The sequence below is a fragment of the Rhopilema esculentum genome, chromosome 11 (genome assembly GCF_057945365.1).
Source record: "Rhopilema esculentum isolate cy_ngs chromosome 11, ASM5794536v1, whole genome shotgun sequence".
In the NCBI taxonomy this organism is placed as follows: domain Eukaryota; kingdom Metazoa; phylum Cnidaria; class Scyphozoa; order Rhizostomeae; family Rhizostomatidae; genus Rhopilema; species Rhopilema esculentum.
In genome coordinates, this window is record NC_142825.1 from 6,032,610 (window position 1) to 6,058,794 (window position 26,185).

General features: G+C 37.8%; 1 protein-coding gene across 2 annotated transcripts in view; it reads left to right on the forward strand.

Annotated features, from left to right (window-relative positions):
• LOC135693619 (uncharacterized) overlaps positions 1 to 25,058 on the forward strand; it is a 37,746-nt gene extending 12,688 nt beyond the window's left edge. For both annotated transcript variants that reach the window (XM_089111566.1, XM_089111567.1), the window contains 20 exons: positions 2,214 to 2,292; positions 6,819 to 7,072; positions 7,398 to 7,628; positions 8,020 to 8,232; positions 9,757 to 10,104; positions 10,341 to 10,568; positions 10,821 to 11,085; positions 11,626 to 12,959; positions 13,541 to 13,641; positions 16,252 to 16,445; positions 16,731 to 16,842; positions 16,992 to 17,236; positions 17,584 to 17,650; positions 17,785 to 17,857; positions 18,014 to 18,245; positions 18,536 to 18,908; positions 19,297 to 19,503; positions 19,987 to 20,134; positions 21,374 to 21,471; positions 21,993 to 25,058. In XM_089111566.1, coding sequence (XP_088967692.1) covers positions 2,214 to 2,292; positions 6,819 to 7,072; positions 7,398 to 7,628; positions 8,020 to 8,232; positions 9,757 to 10,104; positions 10,341 to 10,568; positions 10,821 to 11,085; positions 11,626 to 12,959; positions 13,541 to 13,641; positions 16,252 to 16,445; positions 16,731 to 16,842; positions 16,992 to 17,236; positions 17,584 to 17,650; positions 17,785 to 17,857; positions 18,014 to 18,245; positions 18,536 to 18,908; positions 19,297 to 19,503; positions 19,987 to 20,134; positions 21,374 to 21,471; positions 21,993 to 23,312 — 6,122 coding nt within the window. In that variant the 3' untranslated portion in view covers positions 23,313 to 25,058. The remainder of the gene's footprint in view (positions 1 to 2,213; positions 2,293 to 6,818; positions 7,073 to 7,397; positions 7,629 to 8,019; positions 8,233 to 9,756; positions 10,105 to 10,340; positions 10,569 to 10,820; positions 11,086 to 11,625; positions 12,960 to 13,540; positions 13,642 to 16,251; positions 16,446 to 16,730; positions 16,843 to 16,991; positions 17,237 to 17,583; positions 17,651 to 17,784; positions 17,858 to 18,013; positions 18,246 to 18,535; positions 18,909 to 19,296; positions 19,504 to 19,986; positions 20,135 to 21,373; positions 21,472 to 21,992) is intronic.
• Positions 25,059 to 26,185: the final 1,127 nt, after the last annotated feature.

The window sequence follows — 26,185 nt, forward strand, 5'->3', positions numbered from 1 at the left end:
CTGTTGGTGTTTTGCTGTGAATTAAACGGGTAGTTTTGGTTTATCGATCGCGTAGGAGGAAGGGACTGGAATGGGAAGAGACAGTTAATTTAGCATCGCATCACAGCATTTCGACTTATTGCAATGCGCTATCTCTAAATAAATGATTGCTTAAAGATTGTAATAGTAACCAGAAACGAGCAAGTGTCCTCACTCTGTTTCTATGATATACCTAAAGAATTTGCTGGTTGCTCATTTGCCTCAGTTTAGAATGATTCAAACTTTGACCGTTAAGCGAAACTTGTAATCCGGGTTGTAAATTATTTATGGGGCCTAATACATGCAGGAATGTTGCCCGATTGCCACCCGCTACTATAGCCTTTGTTTATTAGTTAAAAAGTATTAGAATTTCAGTTGGTAAGGAAATTTCGCTCAGTGAATTTCCGCTGCTGATGAAAGTAAAACGGTTGGACTAAATTTGAAGTCAAATCCATTGAAATTTTTGTGATGGGATACGAAAGGCCTCGTAATATATTGATGGCTGGTTCCGCACCGCTTGAAATCGTCTGGTGATATAAAGTCGAGAAATCCATAACTGTGTCGCACATTTAAGAAATTTTGTGTTAAGATTAATATAGCCACTTTTACTTTGCAATCATATAGTATTATCGTCGGTTTGAAGTAAGATGCTGTGTGACGCTTCTCTTTTTAATTTGGCGGAAATACTTGCAAAGATGTACAAGATCGGGTTTCAAAATTTCGATCACTTCCAACCTTGCTCAATATTCATGCTTTTCTTTTGGACTAAAGGAAACGTGAAAGCCGTCGAGTTTTATACTGTGGCACAATTTGATTCTTTATAACTCTATGGATGTAATGAATTCCTCGATAGCCTTTTCAGTCGAAAGCAAAACATGGACGACTACTGGGGGATCACATTTCTAAAATCTTTGGCGACCTTGTCCTTGTCTTATCTCATTTCTGAAACTATTAACCCCGATTAAGCAACCCTTAATTTGTTTTCTGTGCCCATGAGAAAGAACTTCCTAAACATCAAACAAAGATATCATTTTCATCAAATCTTGACTGCCTCCCCTTCCCCCTCCCCCTCCCCCTCCCTGCACAATTATGAAAAGCAGACCTATATTATTGAAACTGTTTGTTGGCGTGATAAATTTTTCAAGTAATTAGGGGACTGACATTGCTTTTTTCTGTCAAATTTCCAAGTTAAAGAGAAATAGGAAAACATTAAATAGTTATATTAAAAAATACAGTAAGTTTAAATTATAGAAGCAAGTTGTGACAAATAATAAATTAAAAATATATATTTTGACAATTGTCAATAATTGCTTTCATTTATGAGCATTTTTGTTAGCATACTTGGTATATATTTAACCAGTTACATTTGTAGACCTAAGTATAAATAGATATGACATTGCGTTTTAGTATTTATTATATATTAGTTTGACATTAGAAGTAGGCTGCTATTGTGACATAATTCTTAGGTCTTATTGTTTTGGGAGGGGGTGGGAAGGCTGTTAATATTCCATGGTAGTTGGTCAACTTCCCTTCTAATCAATGGCAATGAAATCTTTGTAATAACAAAGGAATGTGGTTCAATATAGAGCAAAACCACAATGACTTTGCTATTTTGTAATATATTTGAAGTCTCTGTGCAATCAATGAACAATACTTATTTGTGATTTGGCATCAGAGATCATGTCTTTTGCTTGATTTGTATGTGCCAAAAAATTATCATAGCTCTTTCGCAAACATTTTCATAATATATGTGCAAAATCATTTATCATATGGGAAAAACAAATATTAGTGTGCTATTGTTAAGAAAATTTTCTGTATTTGTGTCTGTATTATATGTCCTATTCTTTGTCTTTTAGTTGCACTAAAATCTTGAAATTAGTATTAAGTTGTTTTTGATGCAAGATAGGCAGAGCTGTTTCCAGTGTAATCAACAGGACAACTCTAAATTGCAACTCTGCATTCATATGATCATTAGACAACTGTTCCTTCGAACTGCCTGAATAGGGGAAATTGAACCATCCTGTTCTATAAAATGAAACATATATAAAACATAATAATTATATGTTTACAGATTTTTTAATATGGGATATTTGAATAAAGTTATTCATTAATTACCAAAGCTTAATCTGACTGTTTTAATTTTCCGTTCCCCTTTGTATATATGTACCTAATGGAATCTGATTTTTCATCAACAGCATTATCATCTTGTCCAACTGTATCCACCTGCCAGAATGGAGGAACATGTACTGTAGTAAATGGAACAGCAACTTGCAGGTTAGTGCATTCTTTAAGTCTATTGATGCCTAAATTTTAATGGTACTAATCTTATTTGTTATATACCTCATTTACAGTAGTAATCATTTTGTATTGAATTTAGTAGTAATCAAAGTATAAATACAAAACCAACTAAACCATTGATTTTCTTGTTAAAATCAGAGAATATTTTTCAAGAGTATTTCAAACAGCAAAAAGGATCAACAGCCGACACAATTGGTAAAATTAAGGGTACACCTATATGTATGACAGTAGGCTGGTCTGAAGCACCAAGTTAAGAAATGAAGGTGAATTTTTAACTTGGTTGCAGCAGGGTTGATTTAAGTGCTGATGAGCTTTAACCTATAATGCTAATTTATATGCAAGACATTTGTTGTGTGGAGATGCTTTCATTTCAAGAGTGTTTTGAGAAAAACTGAAACAGTCTTCCAGAATAGTCTTTCAGTTGAAAAAACATTATCAAAAGCTTATCTTATGCATTTTTCAGTTTGCCTTAGTTTGTGTATGTGATTTTTATACATGTCTATCAGCTTTATATTGTGATTATTTTGTAATTGTTGCCATTGTGGGTAATCCTGAAGGAAAAATGACATATAAAGACATCCAAAGAAAAGAAAGATATATATATATACCTTTATGTTCTCAAATTTGGCTATTGTCATATATCACCTTTAAACTGCAGTAAATATAGATTTTATGTGTTCATACTTTGATGTATTTGACCTATAGCAGTCTTGTTGTTCACCTAAATTTTTAGAGGTAGAAACTGAGCATCCCATACAAAATTATTATCAGAAAGTCCTCTTTAAGCAACATCTCCAATAAACTGACAAATGATTTTATTCAGAAACTTCCTTCCTGAAGTCAAAGCCTTGTACAGTAGTCACAAAACAATAGACACAATCCTACAGTGACTGCCATCTCTGACCCCCCAAGTTAACACTATGGCGAGGTTTTGCTGATAGTTTAGAGCACATAGCTTGCATACTTAAGCTTTGTAACTGAAGGTCTATAGCTGTCTGTTTCTTCTAATGTTGCACAATCTAGATTATAGATTGTGTATTATTAAGGTATTAAATCCATCATTAGATCTGTATATGCTTGAGAAAAGCAAATGTAAGTATTAGATGCTTCTTAGTACATAAAGGCACAGGTTCATGTCACTGTTCTTAAAATTCTTTAGATTGAATTGTTTATAAGAAGTATTGAATTTTAAGCCAAGCTGATACTTTTATTTTTCAATTAGGCATTGAAGTACCTCACCAAAGCAATCATTTATCATTATTCAGGATTCTCACAAAAGTCTTTTCTTGTTTCTGCTAATAGATGAGTTAAATCAAACTTGTTTACCAATATATATTGTAATAGACTTAACCAAACCTTTTATTCTCAGAAAATCCACTACAAAAGACCATTTTTCTTCCTTGAAAGCATTCTTAAGCAAAAAGAAAAGTTTATAATTTGCTGCCCAAGACTGTTGAGTTTCCCTTTATCACCAAAAACGTTAGATCAGAACTGTCAGATTTATGTTTTATATCAGAGCAGAATCAGAAAGTTTGTTGGTTTAATTAACTTCCATGCAACAGACCTAGAGATGCTCTTTTCTGAATATATCAAAGATTAAATTTGGAAAATATAGACTTCGTAGAGAGAATAACACACATGACTATGCTATGATCATGTGTAAATCATGTGTAAAACAGGATGGACGAAATTCTAAAACGGGGACGAACATGTTATTGGATTCGTTTATGATTTTAATTGACGTTTTTAATTTCTAAAGGAAAAATTCCATTAAAAGTAATTTGCGGTAGGCAATTTTGCATTTTTTGACGCTTCTGTTTTCGTTTCTTTTGTTTGCCACAGCAGCAAGTTTTCTCGCGTCTACCTTTAAAGGAGACCGGTTTTTGTAATCACCATTCATGATTCGTCTGGCTATCAACCAACAAGACTAGTAACAATCTCGCTATATGAATACCAAGAATCTTAATTTTGTACCTTTAAGTTTGTTTTTACTTGTTGCATAACCAACGAAAGGATGTTTCTGTGCTCGTTTTAGGGATGTAAACGAAACACTGGTAGTTTACCCTCATTTTCTGTCCCCACCATGACCACACAAGGGTGATTTCGTTCATTTATTTCGGCCTTCTAGCATAAATATTGATAATTTGCTGTATGCAACATTAAAAGATTCGTCAAAGGGTTCCAATCCTTGTCAAAATGCATTCGAGTTTTCCGTATTCGACGCTCTTATTCAGCCTTCAAGTATCGGCCTTTGGTTGTTTTTATTAGCTGAATCATGCTCAGCGCTCACTGGCTGCACCTATATTATATTTATTAGGTCACTTGTTACTAAAACTCGCAAGAAAAAGAGCGCCAAATATTGCTGCTTCATATTGAGACATCCCTCTGTGTCTTCAAATGATATTTGACTCCGTAGTGTAATTGTTTTACAAAGTAATTCCATAGAGATGCGTCAATGCTTTGGAATGTTTCGTTTCCCGAACATGGCAGCATACAATTGCCCTAATTCTTTTCTTATAGGTGGATCATGTTCTTCAAATATTAGCGTTCTCTTTCTAAAGCCTTTTAAGATTGAGAAATTTAACCCTCCTGTGACCATGTACACTACCTCTGCCTATGTTAATCTGCAACCCTATCCTGATGCCACTAAAAATGTCACTGTGATGCCACTACCCCTGACCCTAAACATTCATTAAGGTGAATAGTGGGATATAGCATTTTTGTTGGGCGTAATGTATCCCGAGGTGGGCAGGGCCTATTCTTCATTGATTATAGATAGAAGGGCAAAGGAGCGGATTGATTTGTCGTTCCTCGTCCAATTCTGACAAGCTGTTGAAATTCGCCTGAATCTAGGATCTTGTCACCGGCCGTCACAAAGAAGTCTCAGTTGTTTTTTAAATTTTGGCTAGCAAATGAAAGACAATCCCAGTACCTCTAATAAGAATGCAAAGGGGTGCAAGGTTAATAAAGTTAAGGTTAAAGCAATCCGGTTTTTCTTTAATTCTGGTAATTGCTTAACTCGTGTCAGAATAGTCTTTGTGTCCAAAGCCTTAAGCGCTGCTTTAGATATGTCGTCAATTTCCAAACAAGTTCATGTTATTTATAAGCTGATATGGGCGATATCGATGTTGAAATTAAATATCTTTCTTTCTTCCTGATGAATTTTCTCAAAGTGAAGAAATTGTGGTTTCTGATATCGATTAAGTTCTCATGGGTCAGTTGTTCGTGTATTTATTGATTGCATAAAAAGCTTGGTTATGTGAAACCTCAGTTCGTAGTTTACAGATAAGTGTCGATCACGTTTTCTCTTGTTTACGTTAGTTCTATGTCTAGGAAGAGGAGCTATAGGTTGTGTTAACTCCAAACCCTATTCCCCCGTCCATTACTGATTTATTGCTGGCAGGGTTGATTCTCAAATCAGCAATGTAATTTGGTTTTTATGTAGTTTCACCTTTGTTCTGTGGTATCAGTAAGGATACTGGCTCTACATATTTGGTGGATTCTTTTGGATTTCCTTAATACAGCCGAGGCTTTTTAAATAGCGATACCGCCTAACTACAACGATTGAGCTAAATTATTTCTTCCCAAAGCGGTCGCAAGTAGACAAATGTCTGTTGACCTAGAAGTAAAGCCATTGAATAATCAAATGAAAATTACAAAGCTGATTTTGTTATGCGTGAAAATGTATTTCTTAATAGTAGATGGTCGAATCGGATTACGTTTTGAAATTGGCGGTAGCGAGATGACGGCTTATGGTATTACCTTCTTAACAATGCCAGTATATTGGGAATATATAGATCCTCTAACCTGCTCTCTTAACCCATGAATATGAATATTGTTACAAATCCTCTGGTCCGTTCAAGGCTTTCACTCTCCCTGCAACCCTTAATATGTTTAATCCGGAATTATTCTAGATTTTTGTTGATGCTTTTTGCTAACTCCGCTTTTGCTTGTTTCCTCCTCAATTTATCATTTAGTGTCCACACTGATTGTTAAAAAGGAACATTTCCCCGATCCCATACTTGTGGTCAGCACTTCTTGGTAAAGTCTATTCAGGTCTTTAATGTTTTTACCGATTTTTTTTCCAGACTGAGATCACCCTTCTCAGATCTAATTGCTGTTTGTTGGAATTTAGGCCTTCACTTGATCGAGGCTATTTAATGAAAACAAGGTCTCGTGCTCGTCAGTTTTCAGAAAAGTGTTAGTTGCGTGTGGTACTTAATTCAAATTGAAACTTCATGTTTTCATATTCCGGTTTTTCATTTCATTTTAAGACCAGCTTAACATCCATTTAAGCTCTTTTTCTGTTAATTCAAAATTTGCTTACTGAATGTTTTGTATTGTGCTGAGTTTGGTTTTCGTCATGTTTAGTGCAAGGTAATTCCACTTTATTTGATGTGTGAGGAATATAATCCTACAGACCAGCGTATTACCCGCGATCTTATATATCGTATCCTTGCTTAGGCCCTTTCTGTGACCTTCAATCATTTTGTATTTTCCAGCTGCACACCTCAGTGGACTGGGGCGAGATGTGACCAGCCTGTTGATCGTTGTGCTGATAAACCCTGCAAAAATGGAGGGACTTGTATTCTATTTCATTATTCGCCTTATTATATATGCTCATGTGCTGGCGGGTGGAAGGGAGAAAACTGTACGGTCAATCATGATGACTGCAGTCCAAACCCCTGCCAAAACAATGGAACCTGTATTGATGGGATTGGAAAGTACGAATGTAGCTGTAAAACAGGATTTACAGGTTTGTTTAATTCTCCTTTTGCTATCAAAATCTTTTAGCGCTTATTTTCTGGCTGTTTCAGTATTTTGCTTCGCATAATGCTAGCAACTGTCGATTCAAACTCAATATTTCTGAAAACTACATTTGGTGCGCAATAACTGTTCTGGTTCTAACTCTATTCGGAATGCCACAATATTCAGTCTTTCCTGTGAACATTTTTATTTGCCAATATGGAACATATCGCTTTTCTGCAAACAATCCTTCATAGTTATGCAGCTTGAATAGTTTGATGTGCTAATTGTTGATATGGTGAAGTGAAATTAGCTCAAATTGCTCGTTGTTTCAGGTTTAACATGCAGCTATAGAGACAGTTGTCAATCTGGACCCTGTGGCATCCATGCACGTTGTGAAGTGGATGCCTACGGTCAATATTCTTGCATTTGTCACAGTGGCTATAATGGTACCAATTGTGATCAAGATATAAACGAATGCTACCCAAACAATGGCCCATGCGGACATGGGACATGTGTGAACACAAATGGCTCATATTACTGCAACTGTAAAGTTGGATACACTGGTAAGTACATTCAACAATGCTACGCAAAATGTGGCCATCCTGGCATCGATAGATTTGCTATAGATGTTTTGCAACGCATTTCAGCCAAAGGGATAATATTAACATACAGTTCTTCGTGATTATGGTAGCTATCGTTTAATGTAGCATGAGCTTGTACTGTCTAAAAGCAACTGATAAAATGTCTTCTAAAAGCAACCAACACGAAAGTAAAGGGTCTTCAAAATCGTCTAGAATTGAATCCAAATGGATAAGTTGAATTTGTCTTGCTTTTTGAATACAAACCTTGAAGGATATGTTTTTACAAGTTTAGGTATTTTGGCTTTTCAAGTCTTTATTGAAGCCCAACCAGAGAAATCTTCTAGAGGTATTATGTTATGCTGTTTTGTATTAGGGCGAAGATGTGAAATTTTAATAAACGAGTGTAACTCGGCACCATGCGTCCATGGCACCTGTATAGATGACATTGGAAAATATACTTGCTCCTGTAAGCCAGGATACACTGGAGTAAATTGTGAGAGTGAAGTCAACGAGTGCTTGTCAAGCCCGTGCAAGAATGGCCAGTGTATTGACAAAATCAATGGTTTCCAGTGTAAATGCCAGTGGGGTATGTTTAGACTTGTTTTTATCTAACTTGATAAAGCTCCCAGTCATCTTCACGGTTATGTCTGGAAACTAAAACTAATACCATTACTCTGCTATCCTAATGTTGAGATTTAGACATTTCAAGCCACAGAACAAACCAATTATTTGTAAAACCTAGCATGAATGCATATTTCTTCAGTGCTGGAATGACGCTTTTAAAGCATTTAAAAAGAGACGTGGTTTTTTTACGGAATTCGCTTCGTGGCCCCCAGCGGTCCTTTTCCGCGCAGTTCATTGCTTGGAATAAACGTTGTTTACGATTCTTGATTGTTAAAGAACCTTTAGCTGATTCTAGCGACTTTATTCGGATGATAAGTTGGCATAATGGCGTATTTTGTTTTTTAAAGGATATAAAGATGCCGAAAACATCCTAATTCTATCAAATCCTGAAATAAACACACGAAGTTTGATTTGCTCCCCATAGCCAAAAAAATTGGGGCTGGCACTAGTCTATCTACGAATCTTTCGGATCTATTTCTAGTCTACTAGAAAAGGGGCGGGAGGAGAACGTCGCGGGATAGCAACTGCCGTTTCAAGAACCAAGTGTAGTAGTGTTGTATAACATATTAGATGTTTGTTAAAGGCGCTGTCAGGTAACCGTATTAACCTATGTTTGGGCTTACGGGCGCTGTTTTTAAGCCTTGGAGAGATATTGGGCTCGATTTCTATAAAAGACTTAATTGCTGATACTATGATTGTTTTCAGTTTATTCGCTGTCTGTTTACAATTTTTCAAACGAAAAGGATAACCGATAAGAAAACAATCTTTCCAGTGCTGCACGATTTTGAATAAAATGACCATAGAATAGCCGTCGCCGAACTTTACAGCATTTACTGACCAAAGATTTTACCGTATGATAAAATTCTTTGTTCTCAGAAACTATTAATTGCTTTTTTTGGGGCAGTGACGTTGTTCCAACACATAAAGATGTTATTTTTCCATCAACTAATAATATTCGATCCTTAAGCTGCTTTTTATGATTTTCAATCCTTCTCATATTGCTATTAGTGTCATTGACTTGTGTTTGTCGAACGATTGCAAAATCTCCGGTCACTCTGACGTGTTTAGACTTTCCAGTCTCAAATTGTTTTTAAACGATAAACTAGCTCAAGTAGTGCAGAATTTATGAATTTGCAACCTTTGTCTAGGACTGGAGGTTTCCTAGCTTTTTAAGGATGGCTCCTTCAATCGTTTAACTGTATTTTCATATGAAAGAGTAGGATGAACGAAGAATGAGACAGGTTTGAAAAATACCCCCCTTCATTAATAGTAAGTATAAATCACAGGAAAGCGCTGACCATTTTCTTATGGTTTCTTAAAGCTTGCTTCAATTGTCAGCTTCCTTTGGTTCCTAGGACAATCTTCAATATTTTTGGTAACTGGCCGAGAAAAAAAGCGGAGATCTTATTTCTATATTTTGTGAATCACAAGTCTCAATGCCATACTGATGCTAACAGATTTGTTATTTCATTCTTGCCATTTCTAGGATACACTGGTGCAACCTGCGACACCAATATAAACTACTGTGCCATAAACCCCTGTCAAAACAATGGCACGTGCATTGATGGACTTGATCGATATACCTGTCGATGTTTGCCAGGTTACACAGGGCTTGACTGTGAAAACGAAATCAACGAGTGTGCGTCAAACCCTTGTGTCCATGGCAGCTGTTTAGACCGCGTGAACGAATACTTGTGTGTATGCCCAAGTCAGTACACTGGTACTAACTGTAATATCGATGTAAAAGAATGTGACACGAACCCATGTAAAAACGATGCAAATTGTATCGAACTTATCGGAGGTTACAATTGCAGCTGTAAACCTGGATTTACAGGTAAGCCTGCTAGCAATTGAGATCAGGGTCAGCATCTGCTTTTTCTTCTAGTTTATTAAACTTCTTTTTAACCAGGTCTTAGCACTTCATTCTTCGTTGTTTTATTGTTTGACTCAGTTTACGGCCGACTGTTGTCTACTGTATAGGTTTTAAAGCATTAGTTTTCCTTGTATTTATTGATAAACCCATAAACTCTAAGGAGCGGTCATATTAATTGTTTGAAATCCTTTACACAGGTGTCAACTGTGAGATAAACATCAACGAATGTGCCTCCAATCCGTGCTTACAAGGCTCAAGATGCACAGATGGTATAAACAGTTTCGTTTGCGAATGTAAACTTGGATACACTGGCAAAATTTGTGAAACACAGATCAACGAATGCCTGTCTAATCCCTGCATGAATGGTGCAACGTGCTTTGACCGACTGGGATTTTATGACTGCACATGCGCACCGGGCTACACTGGTACGAAACCGCATTCATTATTACATCTTTTTTCACGATATCAGCAAGTAATGTCACATAGAACTTGTCATCTGAGATTGTTTCTACTTTTCAAGCATCAGAATTTAATTTTGACATATCTATCATATTTTGCTAATTGGTTATGTAAATGTATTGGCATATATTGAACTTTAATAAATGTATATTGCTTGTTTTTGTATGACCTTTATGTCAATATTGCTTTATGACAACCTTTTGTCTAATCGTTTTCAGGAAAGCGTTGTGAAACAAGAAACGATAACTGCATATACAACCAGTGCCAAAACGGTGGAACTTGTCAAAGCAACCCGACAGGGTATACTTGTACGTGCCCGTCAGGGTATTCAGGGACATTCTGCGAAAATAATATCAACGAATGCACGCCAAACCCCTGTGTGCATGGCAACTGCACTGATCTGGCCTATGATTATCATTGTATTTGTAAAGATGGCTATACCGGCAAGAATTGCACCAAAGATGTGGACGATTGCTATATAGGGTAGGCTATACTGTTGTCACCCTGGCATATCCTCCCGTTGGGACCGATTCCCAGGATTTACATCCCCTTCCTTTTAAACATATCCAATACTCGCCAGATGTGCCACTTTATTACTTTTGTGGTGGCAAAACTTTGTAGGACCATGGGAGGCTGTTTTTGTCACCTGTCTGAATTACATAGGATGATGGTGTTCTCCTTAGGGGGCATAAATGTATTGGTCAATTCTTCATAACTAAATGATCTCTGATTGACTAAACACGAAATGTTAGCTCAATGACATTTTGTATGTATGCCAGCCTGCCTTTTGAAACACAGTAGCTCTTCTGCTATCAAAGCTAGGTAGATGGGTATTTGCACAAGATTCTGTTCTTTAAAAATTGTGCGATTTATAAGAAACCTGTTTGGTCCTTGAGGAGGTATCCACTCGGTAGTGTCTTCTTCTTATCCAAACAGAATACCAGCTTGCTTTTTATTTTATATTTTGTTGATTTTGTGGTCTTCGTAGCTTTAATTCAATCGATTTCGCCTCTTCTTTAATAGGGCTTGCTTCAATAATGGACAGTGCATAGATGGCATCAACACGTTCCGGTGCATCTGCCCTGTTGGTTACACTGGCAAGCAGTGTAGCAAGGAAATAGATGAATGCAGTCTGAGACCCTGCCAGAATGGTGGAAAATGCCATGACAAAATTGGCAGTTATGTCTGTGAATGTCCCTTCGGTTTCACGGGAACTAATTGCGAATCTTACGTAAACTGGTGCAGTCAGGGTATATGCCAGAATGGAGCCACCTGCTCCCAAGTTGGTGCCAATTTTTCATGTAGCTGTAGCAATGGATGGACAGGAGCGATTTGTGATGTACCAAAAATATCTTGTGCTCAAGCACAAGCGAGAGGACTAGGCTGTCATAATGGCGGTACATGTGTAAATACCACTTATGGGCATTTCTGTAGGTGTGCGTCAGGATATACTGGATCGCACTGCCAGATTAACATTAATGAATGTGCCTCCCATCCATGTTACCATGGAGGGACATGCAAAGATCTGTTGAATGGATACTCATGCACATGTCGAAGTGGGTTCTCAGGGCCTAACTGCAACGTACGTATCGACGAATGCACTTCAAGGCCATGCATGAATGGTGGTACGTGCGAAGATGTTGTCAATGGTTACATATGTAGATGCCCAACAGGTTTTGAAGGGCCAAACTGTGAACGAAGGCATAATTACTGTCATAAAGGTGCATGTTACAATAATGGAATTTGCATGTCTGGCACCAACTGGTACCGCTGCACATGTCCTGTTGGATATACTGGGCCACGTTGTGAGACTGATTTTAACGAATGTCTACAAGGTCGTTGTTATGAATATGGCACAAAGCAGTGTATTAACACTCCAGGTAGTTATGCCTGTATTTGTAAAAGCGGTTTCGTTGGAGAAAACTGCGAAATTAATCAAGATGACTGTTTGAGTGAACCCTGCTTGAACTCTGGATATTGTATAGATGGAATAAACAATTACACATGCCACTGCCCCAGAGGTTACAGTGGAAGAAACTGCGAACGAGTTGTGCGCACCTGTAGTGACAACCCGTGCCAAAATGCTGCCAAATGCTCAATGGTGGGCGACAAATACATGTGCCATTGTAAGGTGGGGTTTGAAGGCACTCACTGCGAATACAATGAAGATGCCTGCTTGTCCAGTCCCTGTGCTCATGGCTCTTGCGTCGATACAGCGGGTGGCTATGAATGCACATGCAGACCCGGCTGGCGTGGGAAGAACTGCTCGGAAAGTCTCAACGAATGCGCCTCGAATCCATGCTTAAACAATGGCATATGCTCTGTCTCTCTCAGAGGTTTTACATGCATGTGTAAAGGTATGCTAATTCAATGACATCCAAATAGTTAGGAAACAGTGCTCAATATTATTGTCCCTTTTGTTATTGCTCTTGTTTAGTTAAGACATCAGTGACAGATTTAACAAGAACACAGCTTTGCTTGCATGTTGTTTTAAAAATCCAAAATAACGCAAGGAGATCCAAAACATTGCGCGAATTCGGGCTTCTTTCCCATAATCAGGTATATTTAGGTTTCTAACTTGCTGAACTTTAAGCCAGCATTCAATATAGCAATTTTTGATTGAAAAACATTTGTAATTAGTTTTGGGCGAGTTTTAATATTTTTCGGATCTGTTATTCTTGGTGGCTTTAGTTGTTTTGGCAAGATTTACCTTAGGGCTGAGATCACGAAGAAAAGTAAAAATGACAATGCGGCAGCTTTTAGTCTAATCAATACGCGAATCTTCCCATTGGAACTTGACAAGAGTTGCTTTCATTCAAGGACCAATTTGAATAATTCAGCCAATTACAGTATGCCCCAAAGTGTGTGGTGTATAACTAAGTTTGGATTAAGTATATCATAAACCTTTAGTTTGATTGTTTTCAAATTTTCCAAATAGCTGGATTCACGGGAGATCGATGTGAAAAAGTAAAGGCTTCAAATGGCACATCCTGTCCCCACAGCGACTGTTCAACAAAGTTTGACGGTGGACAATGCTTGGTAAGTCTTTATAATACTTTTATAATAACAGGATGTTTTTATGTTATTTGTAGCTAAATCAATTTTAGATACTCCTTCATCTCTTAATCCTTTTATTTAACAGAGATTCCGATGGCCTCACGAATCCATTTCAATAGAGTTATTTATTCAAATCGCGATTTTTGTGTTGGAAACCCTGCTCTTGTCTCGCCGGAACCACGGAATGACCATATCCGGTAGCATTCTCGTATCTGTAATCCGGTATTCCAGACTTTTCCATTAATAACGTAATTCTGCATCCACCAACACAGACATGCCATTGGAGATTGCACTGTAGCTTCAAAGGGCTTTTTATGGAGGCTTTACAATTGTCGTCTGTCTGTCAATTATAAATTAGTTCAGTGCCGTCAGAACGAAATTCATATTGGGGGGGGGGGGGATGGAGGAGGATACTACAGTTTGACAATTATTGGAGGGGCTGTAGCCCCCCCCCCCCCCCCCCAAGGGCATTTTTCCGTGCTGCGTAAGGAAAAGTCACATCAGTAACTCATCAGCCTCATTTCTCATTCCGATAATCAACTGTATCCGAGTTTTCGCGCCCTCGCCTCTTTTAAAGCCAAGCATTTCAGTTGTCACTCGCCGTCGGTTTTTTATGTATGTTAGAATAATTTCCGCTTTTCATTAGCTTTTATTTGTTGTTGTTTTTCTGATTACTCTTAATTCATATGGCAAAGAATGTTAGGAAAGTTAATTGACAAAACCAAACGTGTTGAATTAGAAACGGAAGTAGGCTGTGAAAAATGATAATAACAAAAAATTGTTTTATTGATTGATACAAATCCTATGCCTTTGCATTGTGTGCGAGGCAGTTTTATTAATACTACCTAGCTTATTAAGTTGTTGGCCTCGCTTCAAGTACATTTGAGGGTGAGTTCACTGCTATATCTGGCACTTGCTTTAGAAGAGGGGAGGTAACATGACAATTGTAAGTGGAGACTTTGAGCAGTGATTAGGACGCTTTAAGTGCTCTTATCAGGGCTTATCTTTCCTTGAAGAGTTTTTGAGTGAACCAGATGGGTTGTCCGGAAAAGTGGGTGCCATTGAGCCAGATTTTGTCAGTAGAAATATCTGCGATAGCTCACTACTTAAGAATGAATGGGTTTCCTGCATGAAATATGCACATCTCTTTCATCGTGTTATCGCTTTACAAAGCATAGTAATCTTGAAGATTAAACTAGACTTTCCGCTCATCTGCCAAGTAAATTTTCTCACATTCTCTTGTTTGATCTAACCTCGTACCTGTATAACACAAATGGAGCGTTGTTCTTTCTAAACAGGGGTGAAAACTCGTCTTAGCTTGTTATGCTAATCATCCCCGCAGTTATTACTTTTAAGTTCATGTACGTCCATTGACATGATAGGCTGGAATCGCGTTATCGTTTGTCTTTAGGTGACCCAGATACTCTTTGCCGTCACCGCAAATTTCAATGCAATACCAAAACTTGTACTTTTGTCTTGTTCTTTCATTTATTATTGATCCTGATGTGTAATTTTGTAGGCTTTTACTTGAATTTGGGGCAAGGGAATCGCTTGAATTTCAGAAAACAACTTGCTACTCGTTCTGCTTATCCTATAGTATTTCTCTCCTGCTGACTACTACACCATAAAGAAATAACAAGCTTGTGTGTGTCATCATTAATCATTTTTCCTTTGCCAATTACATGCATGTTTATTTCCTTCAGTTGAATGGAACAAAACGCTACTTTATTACATTTGCAAATGGATTTTGTTATCAGAAAATGAAAATGATTTGCTGTGATGTACATGAACATAGAGTAAAATATACTTTTTGTTTCTGGCATATAAACATGAACTTTCTCACGCTCCACTTTTGTCCACTGCGCTAGCGGTCAGAAGTCAGTTATCTGATTTCTATAATTAAAAACCACACAACATAGGCAGGTGGGCACTTTCTCTAATTTCAGAGCTAGTCTTACGGCGGACGTCTCCCTTTTTGCTATAGGTTGATGAGCAAGATATCTCAACCGGTTGATAGGTTTTATTCAAGAATAACCATGTCAGAATAACACAAATGTAGAGAGAAAAAATTAAATTAGAGGCTTTTACGATATCTATATACATAAGTATATGAATTCGACTTGTTTAAAATCCAAATTATGGAAGGTAATCATCGGCAAACAGGTCTAAGGGTTTTGGGCTCGAATGGAATACCTTGGTTATAAGAATGCCTATAAGTATTTATAAGTAGTAATTAGTATTTCCTGGCGTAGAAACATTAGATGTGATCACATCGAAAGTCAGGACATGGGCTCTGCTCGATAAGCATAGCCTCTTAGTGTCCCAAAATTGCCATCAGAAGCCACACAGCAACAAATAAAATAATTTCCACATTTAACATGCACCATCAGTTTTAGTAAAATAATTTTTGTCAGATATAGCAAGAACACCTTGAGGAGGAGAATTAGAGCTACATCAAATCACAGCCCAGCGAGAAACCGAAAATAATGCGAATCAATTTGAAATATTTGTAAAAGTGAAACAATTTGTCTCTTAGATTGTGTAGTTTTATCTAGAGCTACTGCATCTTTTAAAAATAATTTCCAATTTTAGGAGAAATGTAACAACCAAGAGTGTCAGTGGGACGGAACGGACTGCACACTAAGCCGTGATCCATGGCTCAACTGCAGTGTTGTTGACGTAGAATGCTGGAAACACTTTGATAATGGCGTTTGTGATAAAAAATGTAACAATTCCGGTTGCCTCTTCGATGGTCACGACTGCTTCAGTAATGTGGGCACTTGCAAGTAAGTGTATCGAAGTTCTTTACATCATTATTAAAAGACCAGCTCGTGATATAGTGATTTTGAAGAATTCCTGTTTGCATTTCGTGATATTTACCTCTAAAAAGGCTCTTTTTGTTATCTGGAAAATATTTCAAGAAATGTTTTGTTCTTCAATAAAATGCTACCATGCTATCCACATTGCATTATGTGTTATTATTCTGTTTTGCAAGCAATGCTTCGAAATTATGGTTTTTTGGATATTCATCATAAGCAATTTTATCAAGTTTAAATATACTTTATTCTCAGGTATCCAGTTTTTTGTGAAGCTACTTATGGCAATGGAAAATGCGACGAATATTGCAACAACGATGCCTGCGGTTATGACAACTTAGAATGTGGAAGCAACAAGCAAAAATTGGTGAGACTTTACTGACGCCTATCAAACCTATTGCATGAAAGTTTAATGGAAAGTGTTTTAGACATGGAAATTGTGAATTTTTCTTCTGTATATTATAGTCAGATGAGTGAACCTTCAAGTAGTTTTGTAATCATAAAATTTCTTTTTAGCTTCCTGGAATTTTGAAAGTGGTGATAAGTGCGTCTGAGGAGGAGGTGCGGCGCCTTGCAAGACTGTTTGTTCGTAACCTAAGCATCAAACTGCGCACCCATGTGTATATCCTCAAGGATGAAAACAACAGGGACAGGATTCGTGCCTTAACTAACGATGTAACTTCGGCCAGAAAGCGCCGAGACGCCTCTTTGTTTGCTTTGATATCACACTCCAGGGTTAAAAGGCAGGCAGGCAAAAACAGGTATATTTTATTTTCCCCCTTACCGTATTTGCTTTTTTATGCCTAGGATACCTTGAATGTTTTAAATGATTTGTGCTGTAGATTTCTGGATGTCTTCTGTTCTATGTCCCATATTGTTATCTTATGGGGTCAGTAATATTCAAATTTGAATGGACGTTTCAAAGAGGAATTTCATTACTTCTTTACACTAGCGATGTTCTCTACTCAGATTTTTCTTCAAACTTCTTTTTCCTGAACTTGGCTTACTTTTAAGATTTGTTTTCCTATCACGATAACAAAACAGCTCATTATTTCAACTAATTGTTTCGTATGGTGATTGTCATTCTAAACTGGTGAATTTCTTTTAGAACGGAGATACTGCTGGGTGTTGACAACCAAAAGTGTACGCAAGGATGCTTTACTGATGTAGACCTTGTAAGTTTCATGTTAAATCTTACTTTTTGTAAGGTTAAATGCTGCAATGATATGTCCTTTCGGACAATAGCCTAGAATTGGTAAATATTGTCAGATTTGGTTTTTCGTGTCTTAAATGTACAATGTCTTTTCAGATCGCCAACTACATTGGAGCATTACAATCGAAAGGAAAGTTGGATTCGAACCTTCCAATTTATTCTGTCACAGGTAAGACTCAAAAAGGTTTACTTCGGTGGTAGAAGATAACTTTCGAAAAACAGAGGTATCAAATATTTGGAAAAAGTGAAAGTAAACGACCAATGTCTTGCGCCTTTGATACCAGATCTCTATTCAGCCTTTGATACCAGAGAATTTTCATTTCAGGGGACAAGGCTAAAGTTGAAAAGGAACGAACTAAGGAGCCTCTGGCCCCACTCTGGATCTTGCTTATTTGCATAAGTGTTCCATTGCTGGCATTTTCTGTCCTTGTTGGTGCTAAGAAGTGTTCCAGTCGTCTGTGGGTGCCACGTGGATTTGTTCTTTCAAGTGGATTGGATCAGGGAAACCTGCCAAGCACAGACAGATCCGATCCAGTTGGCCAGGAATATAGCTTGAAGTATGGCTTGTCACTTATCTACTTTTCAAAAACTAAAATGATTCTTGAAAAATTTAGTATGAAATAGCTAATAATAGTGGGGTGGTATTAGTTTGGTTTTCTCTTCTTCGGTTTTTCCCTTAACATCTAATGAGAACACCTTTATCCTGTAAGTCCTAATTTCTATAGTTAGAGTATTTCATTATATCCTATCCTCCTGAGAGGCGTTGTTTCGACTTCAACACTATTGAATATGGCACAAATGTAATGGTTGTAACATTGTCATTTCATCGTTTTTTGTCTTGTTGAAGGTCGTTGAAACCAGGTGATCGTTCTTCTGCCGAGTCCATAGCATCAGCTGCTTGCTCTTGGAATACACCTCCCAGTCCGTCGAGCAGCATTCACGATCAGAAACTGGTATGCTTAGAACCGTCACTTGAAGGATGTAAACAAATCCACGACGACAGAACTTGGACAAGCCTACACAGAGAGGCGGCAGATTCACGCCATTTGGGACTTACGCCACCGCAGGGCTCGTTTGCTTCTTCTGGTCGCTACCCAGATATCAATGTGAGAGGGCCTGGGGGTTTGACTCCGCTTCACGTAGCCGTTTGCCGTTCGACTGATTTTAGGGATAGCTATGATGATGACAAGGACAGTGAGGATAGTGCAGAAGGGGCTGTGGTACGTTTTTTTCGTTTAGCCATCTTATGTTCGACTGTCTTATTCCGCCACTTTAAACCCCTCTCCAGTAGATCTGTTGAACTGCAACCGCCAGTTTTTGTTGTTAAAGGCAGATTTCTGCTTTCTTATTAATTTTGATCGTGATATAAACAGCATTTTTGATCAACAAGTTTTATTTGTATCAAGCTTTTCGTTTCGTTTCATTTTCTTTCCTCAGTATTTCTATTTTTCCAGTCAAGTGTTACTCATGGCGGTAACTCGTTGGCTACTTGTCCCACCTTGCAGCGAGTGACACAATTTAGTTGTATTCTGTCTTGTCGATACTTGCTCCTTGCCTTAATTCTCTTTCTTTGACTGTTAAATTATACAAGCACCTTGCTTTTTGCAGGTCGAAAACTTGTTATCCAACGGTGCCAATCATTCAGCTCGTACTGATATTCAAAGAGAGGCTCCATTGCACTTGGCCGCAAGGCACGGAAACGTGGAAGGGCTGCGAAAACTCCTTGAAGGTGGTGCTGATGCCAACGTGCGTGATATTCATGGACGAAGTCCGTTGCATTTGGCAGTATCGGCAGATGCTGTTGGAGCATTCAAGGTAAGAGAGTTGTTAGATCGGAAACATCGAAAAGATGGCAGTCGCTACTTCCAGCTAAAATATTTTAATGGCAGTAGCTGAATCTCTAAATGCAACAATTAGCACGAAACTAAGAGACAAATTATGTTCTGAAGTAATTATAGTTTTCTGAACCCAAAGTATTTAGCAAAGATTGATTGTTTGTTTTAAAAGCAAGATAATGATTGTTTCAAGTCAGTGCTGAGAAGCATAGAGGAATAATCTCTTGATGGGCTGCAGCTTTCCCATTGATTTCTATAGCATGAGGCTAATTTGTATAAATTCAAAATGGTAGCGCTTTAGCCAATCAAAAGATTTTTCCGCTATGATGTGCTGAGATATATCCTGCATCTTTCTCGTTTAGCGCAAACGATATAGTTTAAGTCCAAGACGTAAGCAACAAGCTTTTGATAACCAAGGTCTTTATTGCGTTTTGTGTATTACCAAGCCTTTGTTTTTCCGTAGCTTCTGATTAAGCACCGAAGTACCATAATTGATGCTCAGAGTTTCGATGGAAGCACTCCATTGATGGATGCTTGCAGGTTTGAAGTGAATTCAATGGTCGAAGATCTTATAAACACTGGAGCCAAAGTTAATATAACAGATAATCAAGGTACGTGTTTCACTTGAAATGGGTTACTGTATTTCTTTGATTATAAGACGAAGTCGCATCAAGTTATTCGTTTCTGTGTCTGTGTTCACATAACATAGAGCAAAAATGTTTGCAGCCGCTGTGCAAAGAGCTTTTGCGCCTGCAAGCTGCGGCCAAATGGCGACGCACAAAATTTTTCCCGCCAACCGACCATGTGACACTTTGATTCCGATCCAGGCCTCCTGGGAGGTGCAATGTTATAGGGTTTTGTGTCACCACAACCACAAAAGACCTGAGCATGGCGGAGTGAACTTAAAGCCTGATCGGCTCATTTTATATACAAAATTTTACCATGTGAGTATGCCTCAAATATTGTCAGTTCCACGGAGAAAAAATCCAAAATTCAAATTTATTTTATCTCAAAAACGGCACCATGCCGCACGCTGATTTTTTTATTGATTCATCTTCATGCCCCGAAAAATAAGATTATATTGGTTGGCATATTTGGAAAATTGGGTCACGTTCATAATTTCACCGCAAAGATACCTAACTTAAGGATTGTCAATTTATGGGTGCGATTGAATGATGATTTAAAACCGCCATACTTTTTTGGGATATGCGGTATATTCATGGAAGTTTTTCATTAAAATAGATTGGTCACGAATGTAAGTAGCTGTTTTTAACGCGATTTTGAAATCGCTTCGGTATTTTTCTATAAGAGTAGGAAACCAAACAAAAGCGAAATTTTGAAAGGTCAACATGGGAAGTTTTGTTCGATATTTGAATTAACGATCGTGAAAAATTTCCACCATGCCGCATCCTGAATTTTTGTATACTTGTAGTCAAAAGTTCAATTTTTTTGTATATTGTCTCCTTCAGAGGCGGAAAATTGGGTAACGCTTGAAAATTTACTTTTTAAATTGTTCATATTTCCCTTCTTGCCTAATAGTAGGCCTAGGCATAGGATACTTTAGTTTGGCAGTAAAGCATAGGCCACGAAGAGATTAATAAGGTTTTAAAGCCATAATTTAATGATATAAATGTATCTTAAGTAGATAATTTATCTATTTGACTCCATAAAAATAAAGCAGAGGTAAGGTTAAAATTCAAAGTTTGTTTTCTCATATATTTTTATATCAATCGCATCCGGGACAGAACGACACAATTTTCGCGGGCAGGTAAATCACGTCAGCATGCGCGCGCTTAAAAAACATTTTTGCACTATGTTTGTTCACATATGAAGTTTATTTTTCCTCTTAGGACGAACCGCATTGCATTGGGCCGTATCTGTTGATAATGAAATAGCGACGATGATATTGACAAGGAACGGCACCAAAGTTGACGCTGCAGACAACAAGGTATGTTTCCACGGGCTCAGTAAACATGTGTTTTAGGTAAAGTAATTCTAAACGCCTGAAGACTTTGCGCTTGTTGAACTAATTTGTTATATTAGTATTGACTTTGTTAACATACTGCATCAGAGGCGAAAATTAAGTTTTTTTGAGCAAGGGCAAGCAGAGTGCATTTTCTGAATTTCTGGTTAGTGAGACATTTTCCCTTCTGTTTCCTATACAAAGAACATCTGGTTTTTAGGATTAATTTTCCAAGCCATCCAAGGAAGGGGGGGGGCAGTTGCACAACCTGTCCCCAAACCCTTAATAATTTTCGTTTATTTCTACTGTATCGATCATCTCTAGGACGTAGGCTATCAAGTAGGCTTCCACAAAGTCTGCTAAGCGGGCTTCGCCTGAAATATCACAACAAATTTAAGCTTTTTCATTCTGCTAAAACTTCATATATTTGTTATCAATATTTTGAATTAACAGTCAATGATTTCAATAGTACCAAGGCTTAGCTTATTGTTGAATTTGTTTGACAGGGGCAAACTGCGTTATACCTGGCTGCAAGGGAAGGAAGCTTGAAGTCTGCAAAGATTCTTCTACTTAATTTTGCCAACAGAAATGCAGCAGACAACATGGATCAGTCTCCCATTCAAATTGCTCGGGAGCGAGGCCACCATGATATTGTCGAGTTAATATCTGATTGGACCATAGGGGCTAACTCCCCTCCGAAAGTTCCAGGTCCCACTTCACCAGAGTCACAGAAAAGCCCGCATATTCACCATGGCCACCCCACACCGCCGCGAAGTACAACTTCCCCGCCGAACATGATCCGACCAAAGATTAACAATATAGCACCAAAGATCCCAAGATCTCATATACCAAGGTCTCACGCTCATGCAGCCCACACACAAGCAAACACCCAGGGATGTGCACCAACTGTCACCGACAAATGTCTCAACGGTGGTTCAAGGCGACCACCAAACAAGCGAAAGCGCAAGTCCTGTACCAAGGCTGCTCAGCACCCTCCAAGGGCCAAAATTAATGGATATGACATGAATTTGAATGGTACATCAGTAAATGGGTACGCACCAAATATATCTATGTCACATGCATTAACCACAGCACCTACACTGTCACCACCACGCGCAGAGGTTCCACCAAATCGCCTTGTTAAAGTGCCTGTTGAGCGAAACTCAGGTCATGGAAACAGAGGTTCTCTTCCTGAACTTTCGGAAAAAGATATAATGGAGGGCCTGTCGTTGTTTGCAACACATGGTTGTTTGGAAGACTTTCCGCCTAACTGGGATAACGAGGAGACTGCCTTAAACCCCCAGGCTCATCATCAAAGTGTCCCGAACATAAATGGGAACGATTCTTTAAGCATAAGTGCTTCACTACCAAACTCGTCCATAAGGCTTAATGACGTTAATATGCAAATTGTCTCACACAATAATGGTGCTAGACCAAAGTTTCCTCGAAGCAGTGACAACGATCCTATGTCTGCAAACCATTATCTACACATGATGTCATCAGGTGATAATACGTGCGGGACGGAAGCAATAACGTATTCACATGATATGCAGTTGCATATGTCAAACGATTTTGAGTATGGACCCTGTAGAGATACTCATTTACAAAGACAATTGCACCCAGAAGGGGTGTCGTTCTTGCAGCAGTTCCCCACTCCCCCATCAACGCACTCAAGTGCATATGTTTCATCTCCCGGCAAAAGTATATCACCGCAAGACGGTAACGTGGCAGCTAGTTTCTTGACACCGTCTCCTGATTCACCCAAGCGCAGTCCAGGGGGCTGGTCCACGTCTCCACAGTCATCTTCAGAATCTTCAGTCTGTTAAGTGGTTAGACAGCTAGGCAATACTGTCTATATGCGAAGGGAGCGAACTGCAGACAGTCTCAGTGGGATCTTGCAGCCAATGCTTCTGTATCCATATACAATAGAAGACATGTGCTGCTGTGCAGCTTAATGTTGAACGTTTTAAGACGTTCCAAGTTATTTGTACGATTTCATTTTGTTGTGAATCTCACAAAAAACGATTGGTCTTATTGAACTATTGGAAAGTTGAAGACCAGCCTGCTTTGCAAGTCAGGATTTCTTCTGATATTCACAAGGAGAACAATTTGATATGAGACTGAATACAATGTATATAGTTATTTTGTCGTTGCTCATATAATATGACATCCAGCTATGTTAGACAAAGGAGTAGTTCGTCACTGCCATAACACAGAAGTGTCCATTTGGTCAGTGAATTGAATATTGCTTTTGATTGTAGTGCTACAATGTTCTCACACAATGCTCCATTAAAATGCCTAATATTGTGGCCCCATTCACACTGGCATCAGGACAGTTGAATCCGTTTCCCCAATATTCTTCTTTCGCTGAATGTTCATCAGATACCACTAAGTGCCTTACGATGTCATAAACTGGCATTTAAGGTTTGAATATTCCCAGATGTCGTCTTGAGCGTAAATTTCGTTCTGTCTTCCTAGAAGACACCAACATATTGGTAGCGCCTTGATTGTAAGTATAAAAATATAAGACAGCGTTCTAGAGAGGAAATTGCCCTTAGCTGGGATTATGCAGAAGTTATAACTCAGGAAACTGACGACTTCACCATTACAGGAGCCTGGAAATAGAGTGACGTATTATAAGAATTTATTAGGTTTGTGCATGTAAATTGTATAAAGATATATATCGAGTTTTATGTTGATTTAGGACGTTTTGTTGAAGTAGTTCAGTTGATTTAACTATAAGACTATATCATATTAACATAAAATCAATTAATTTTTAATAACTCATGTGCCTCTTCGCTTCATCGAAGCTTTTTGTAGCTGCAATTTATGTTGTAAATGATTTGTTGTTTTAGATTGAAACTTCGCATGTTTTGATTCAGACTAATCAGTTTTTAGATCATAATTATATGTAATCATTTTTTACCTTTTGATAACTTAACTGATTCGCATTACATTAATACCCCATTCCTAGCATCTGAGCCACATTCAAACTTTTCACTTTATGATTTTTAAATACGATAAATATAATGTATATTTTATGACAACCAGGAACCAACTAGATTCCTAATATTTTTGTGATGCCTTTCGTATGTTTCCACAGTTCTACGGGTTAGACTCATCTGCTTCCTTATACAATAAGCTCTACTGTTTTTGTTTAATTTCGCCAAATCAAAGCCATCCACACAAAATGAAAAATCTTTACCCGGAGGAGGCAGCTGTGTAACTCAATAATTCCAAAATCAAATCCAAGTGCTGCTCTTTATTGTTTCTTTAAGATGCCCGACAACAGTAGCTTCCAGTTTAAGATAAAGCAGAAGTTTTCATTTACTTTTCTGAGGTTTTGTGTAGCAATAACAGTGATCTGGAAATTATACTTTTCGATAGCCATACGGAATATATAGACGAATGCACTCCCGCCCCAGTGTTTTTTTGTACTCCAGTCTATTGTATTTCAGTTTTCTTGCCGCTTATGTAATGTTTCATAACTGCAGTCAAATTTAGAATTAATTTTGCGTAAATTTCGTATTGTATTTTTGTAGAAAAATACCAAGGAGCACGAAAAATGGAAACTTTGTTTTTATATTCTAGAATCTTTATTTCGTTTGCGAGGCAATTAGAGTTTGTGTCTTTTCCCATAGGAAATATTGCCGATTTAAATCAAACGGCTTAGTTTGAAGAGTTTTTTGGAATGATATGTAACATTTTCAAGAATACTTTACAAATTCCCGCTCTGATTGCCAGCGTAAGCCATGTTGGATTCTTGCTTTGTTCCGTAATGTTTCCCGGTAGTCTCATCTTGGATCAGAGGCACAACTGCTGGCGCGAAGCAGTAATGGCGTCAGCAAAGTATTTTGCTGGACATGATTTCTGATATAGAATACTTTCTCAAAATGGTGGCCATTTACAAAAGCAGAAGAAAACCAACGTGGTATGTGTTTATTTTTGCAATTAAGTTTACCGATAACTTGGATTGATCATGTCAGCAATGCAGAAAAAACAACAGAAAAGTAGGCCGGATCCGGACCCAAAGCCGACAATATTTTGGTGAGACATTGACGACAGTGCCTTCCATTAATAGCGAAGGTCTTTAAATACACTTGTTTCTCCCTCAATTTAAAATTTTGTGAAAATATCTTAATCTTCATCAGGCCATGGATTATTTATGATTATTATAACAATTGACTACAACGATGGCCTGCAAGAACATAAAAGACACATGGCCTAGTTACAAAGTAGAATTATAGCTTGCTGAACGGATTTAATTGTGAAGCCTTCAAGCTACTACTCAGAATTCAGCATACTACGACATGAAAAAATCAGTGGGAATAACAGTGCAATGTTTTGAAATATCTAGAAAAATTTGGTCTGATTTGATGGTTGTTTTAGTTGGAAAAAAGCTTAAATGAAGCTTTGATTAATGCATTGAGTAGACCCTTTTTCCCAAAATTCAATTCCAATTTATAAGGTCATGATTACAATTTACCAATATGGAATGTCACTGCACGGGCTGATTATTCGGTATTACTCAGTGGCCAAAAAGTAATTAGTTAATGAGCATATGACCGGTATATGATTAAATTGTAAACATTAAGCAAAGTAAGATGAGATAGATGCAAGATACGATCAAAGTTCGGATGTATCATTGTGTCATTTAATTGTAATTTGCTGAAAGATGCAAAGCTTACAGGTTTTTGAC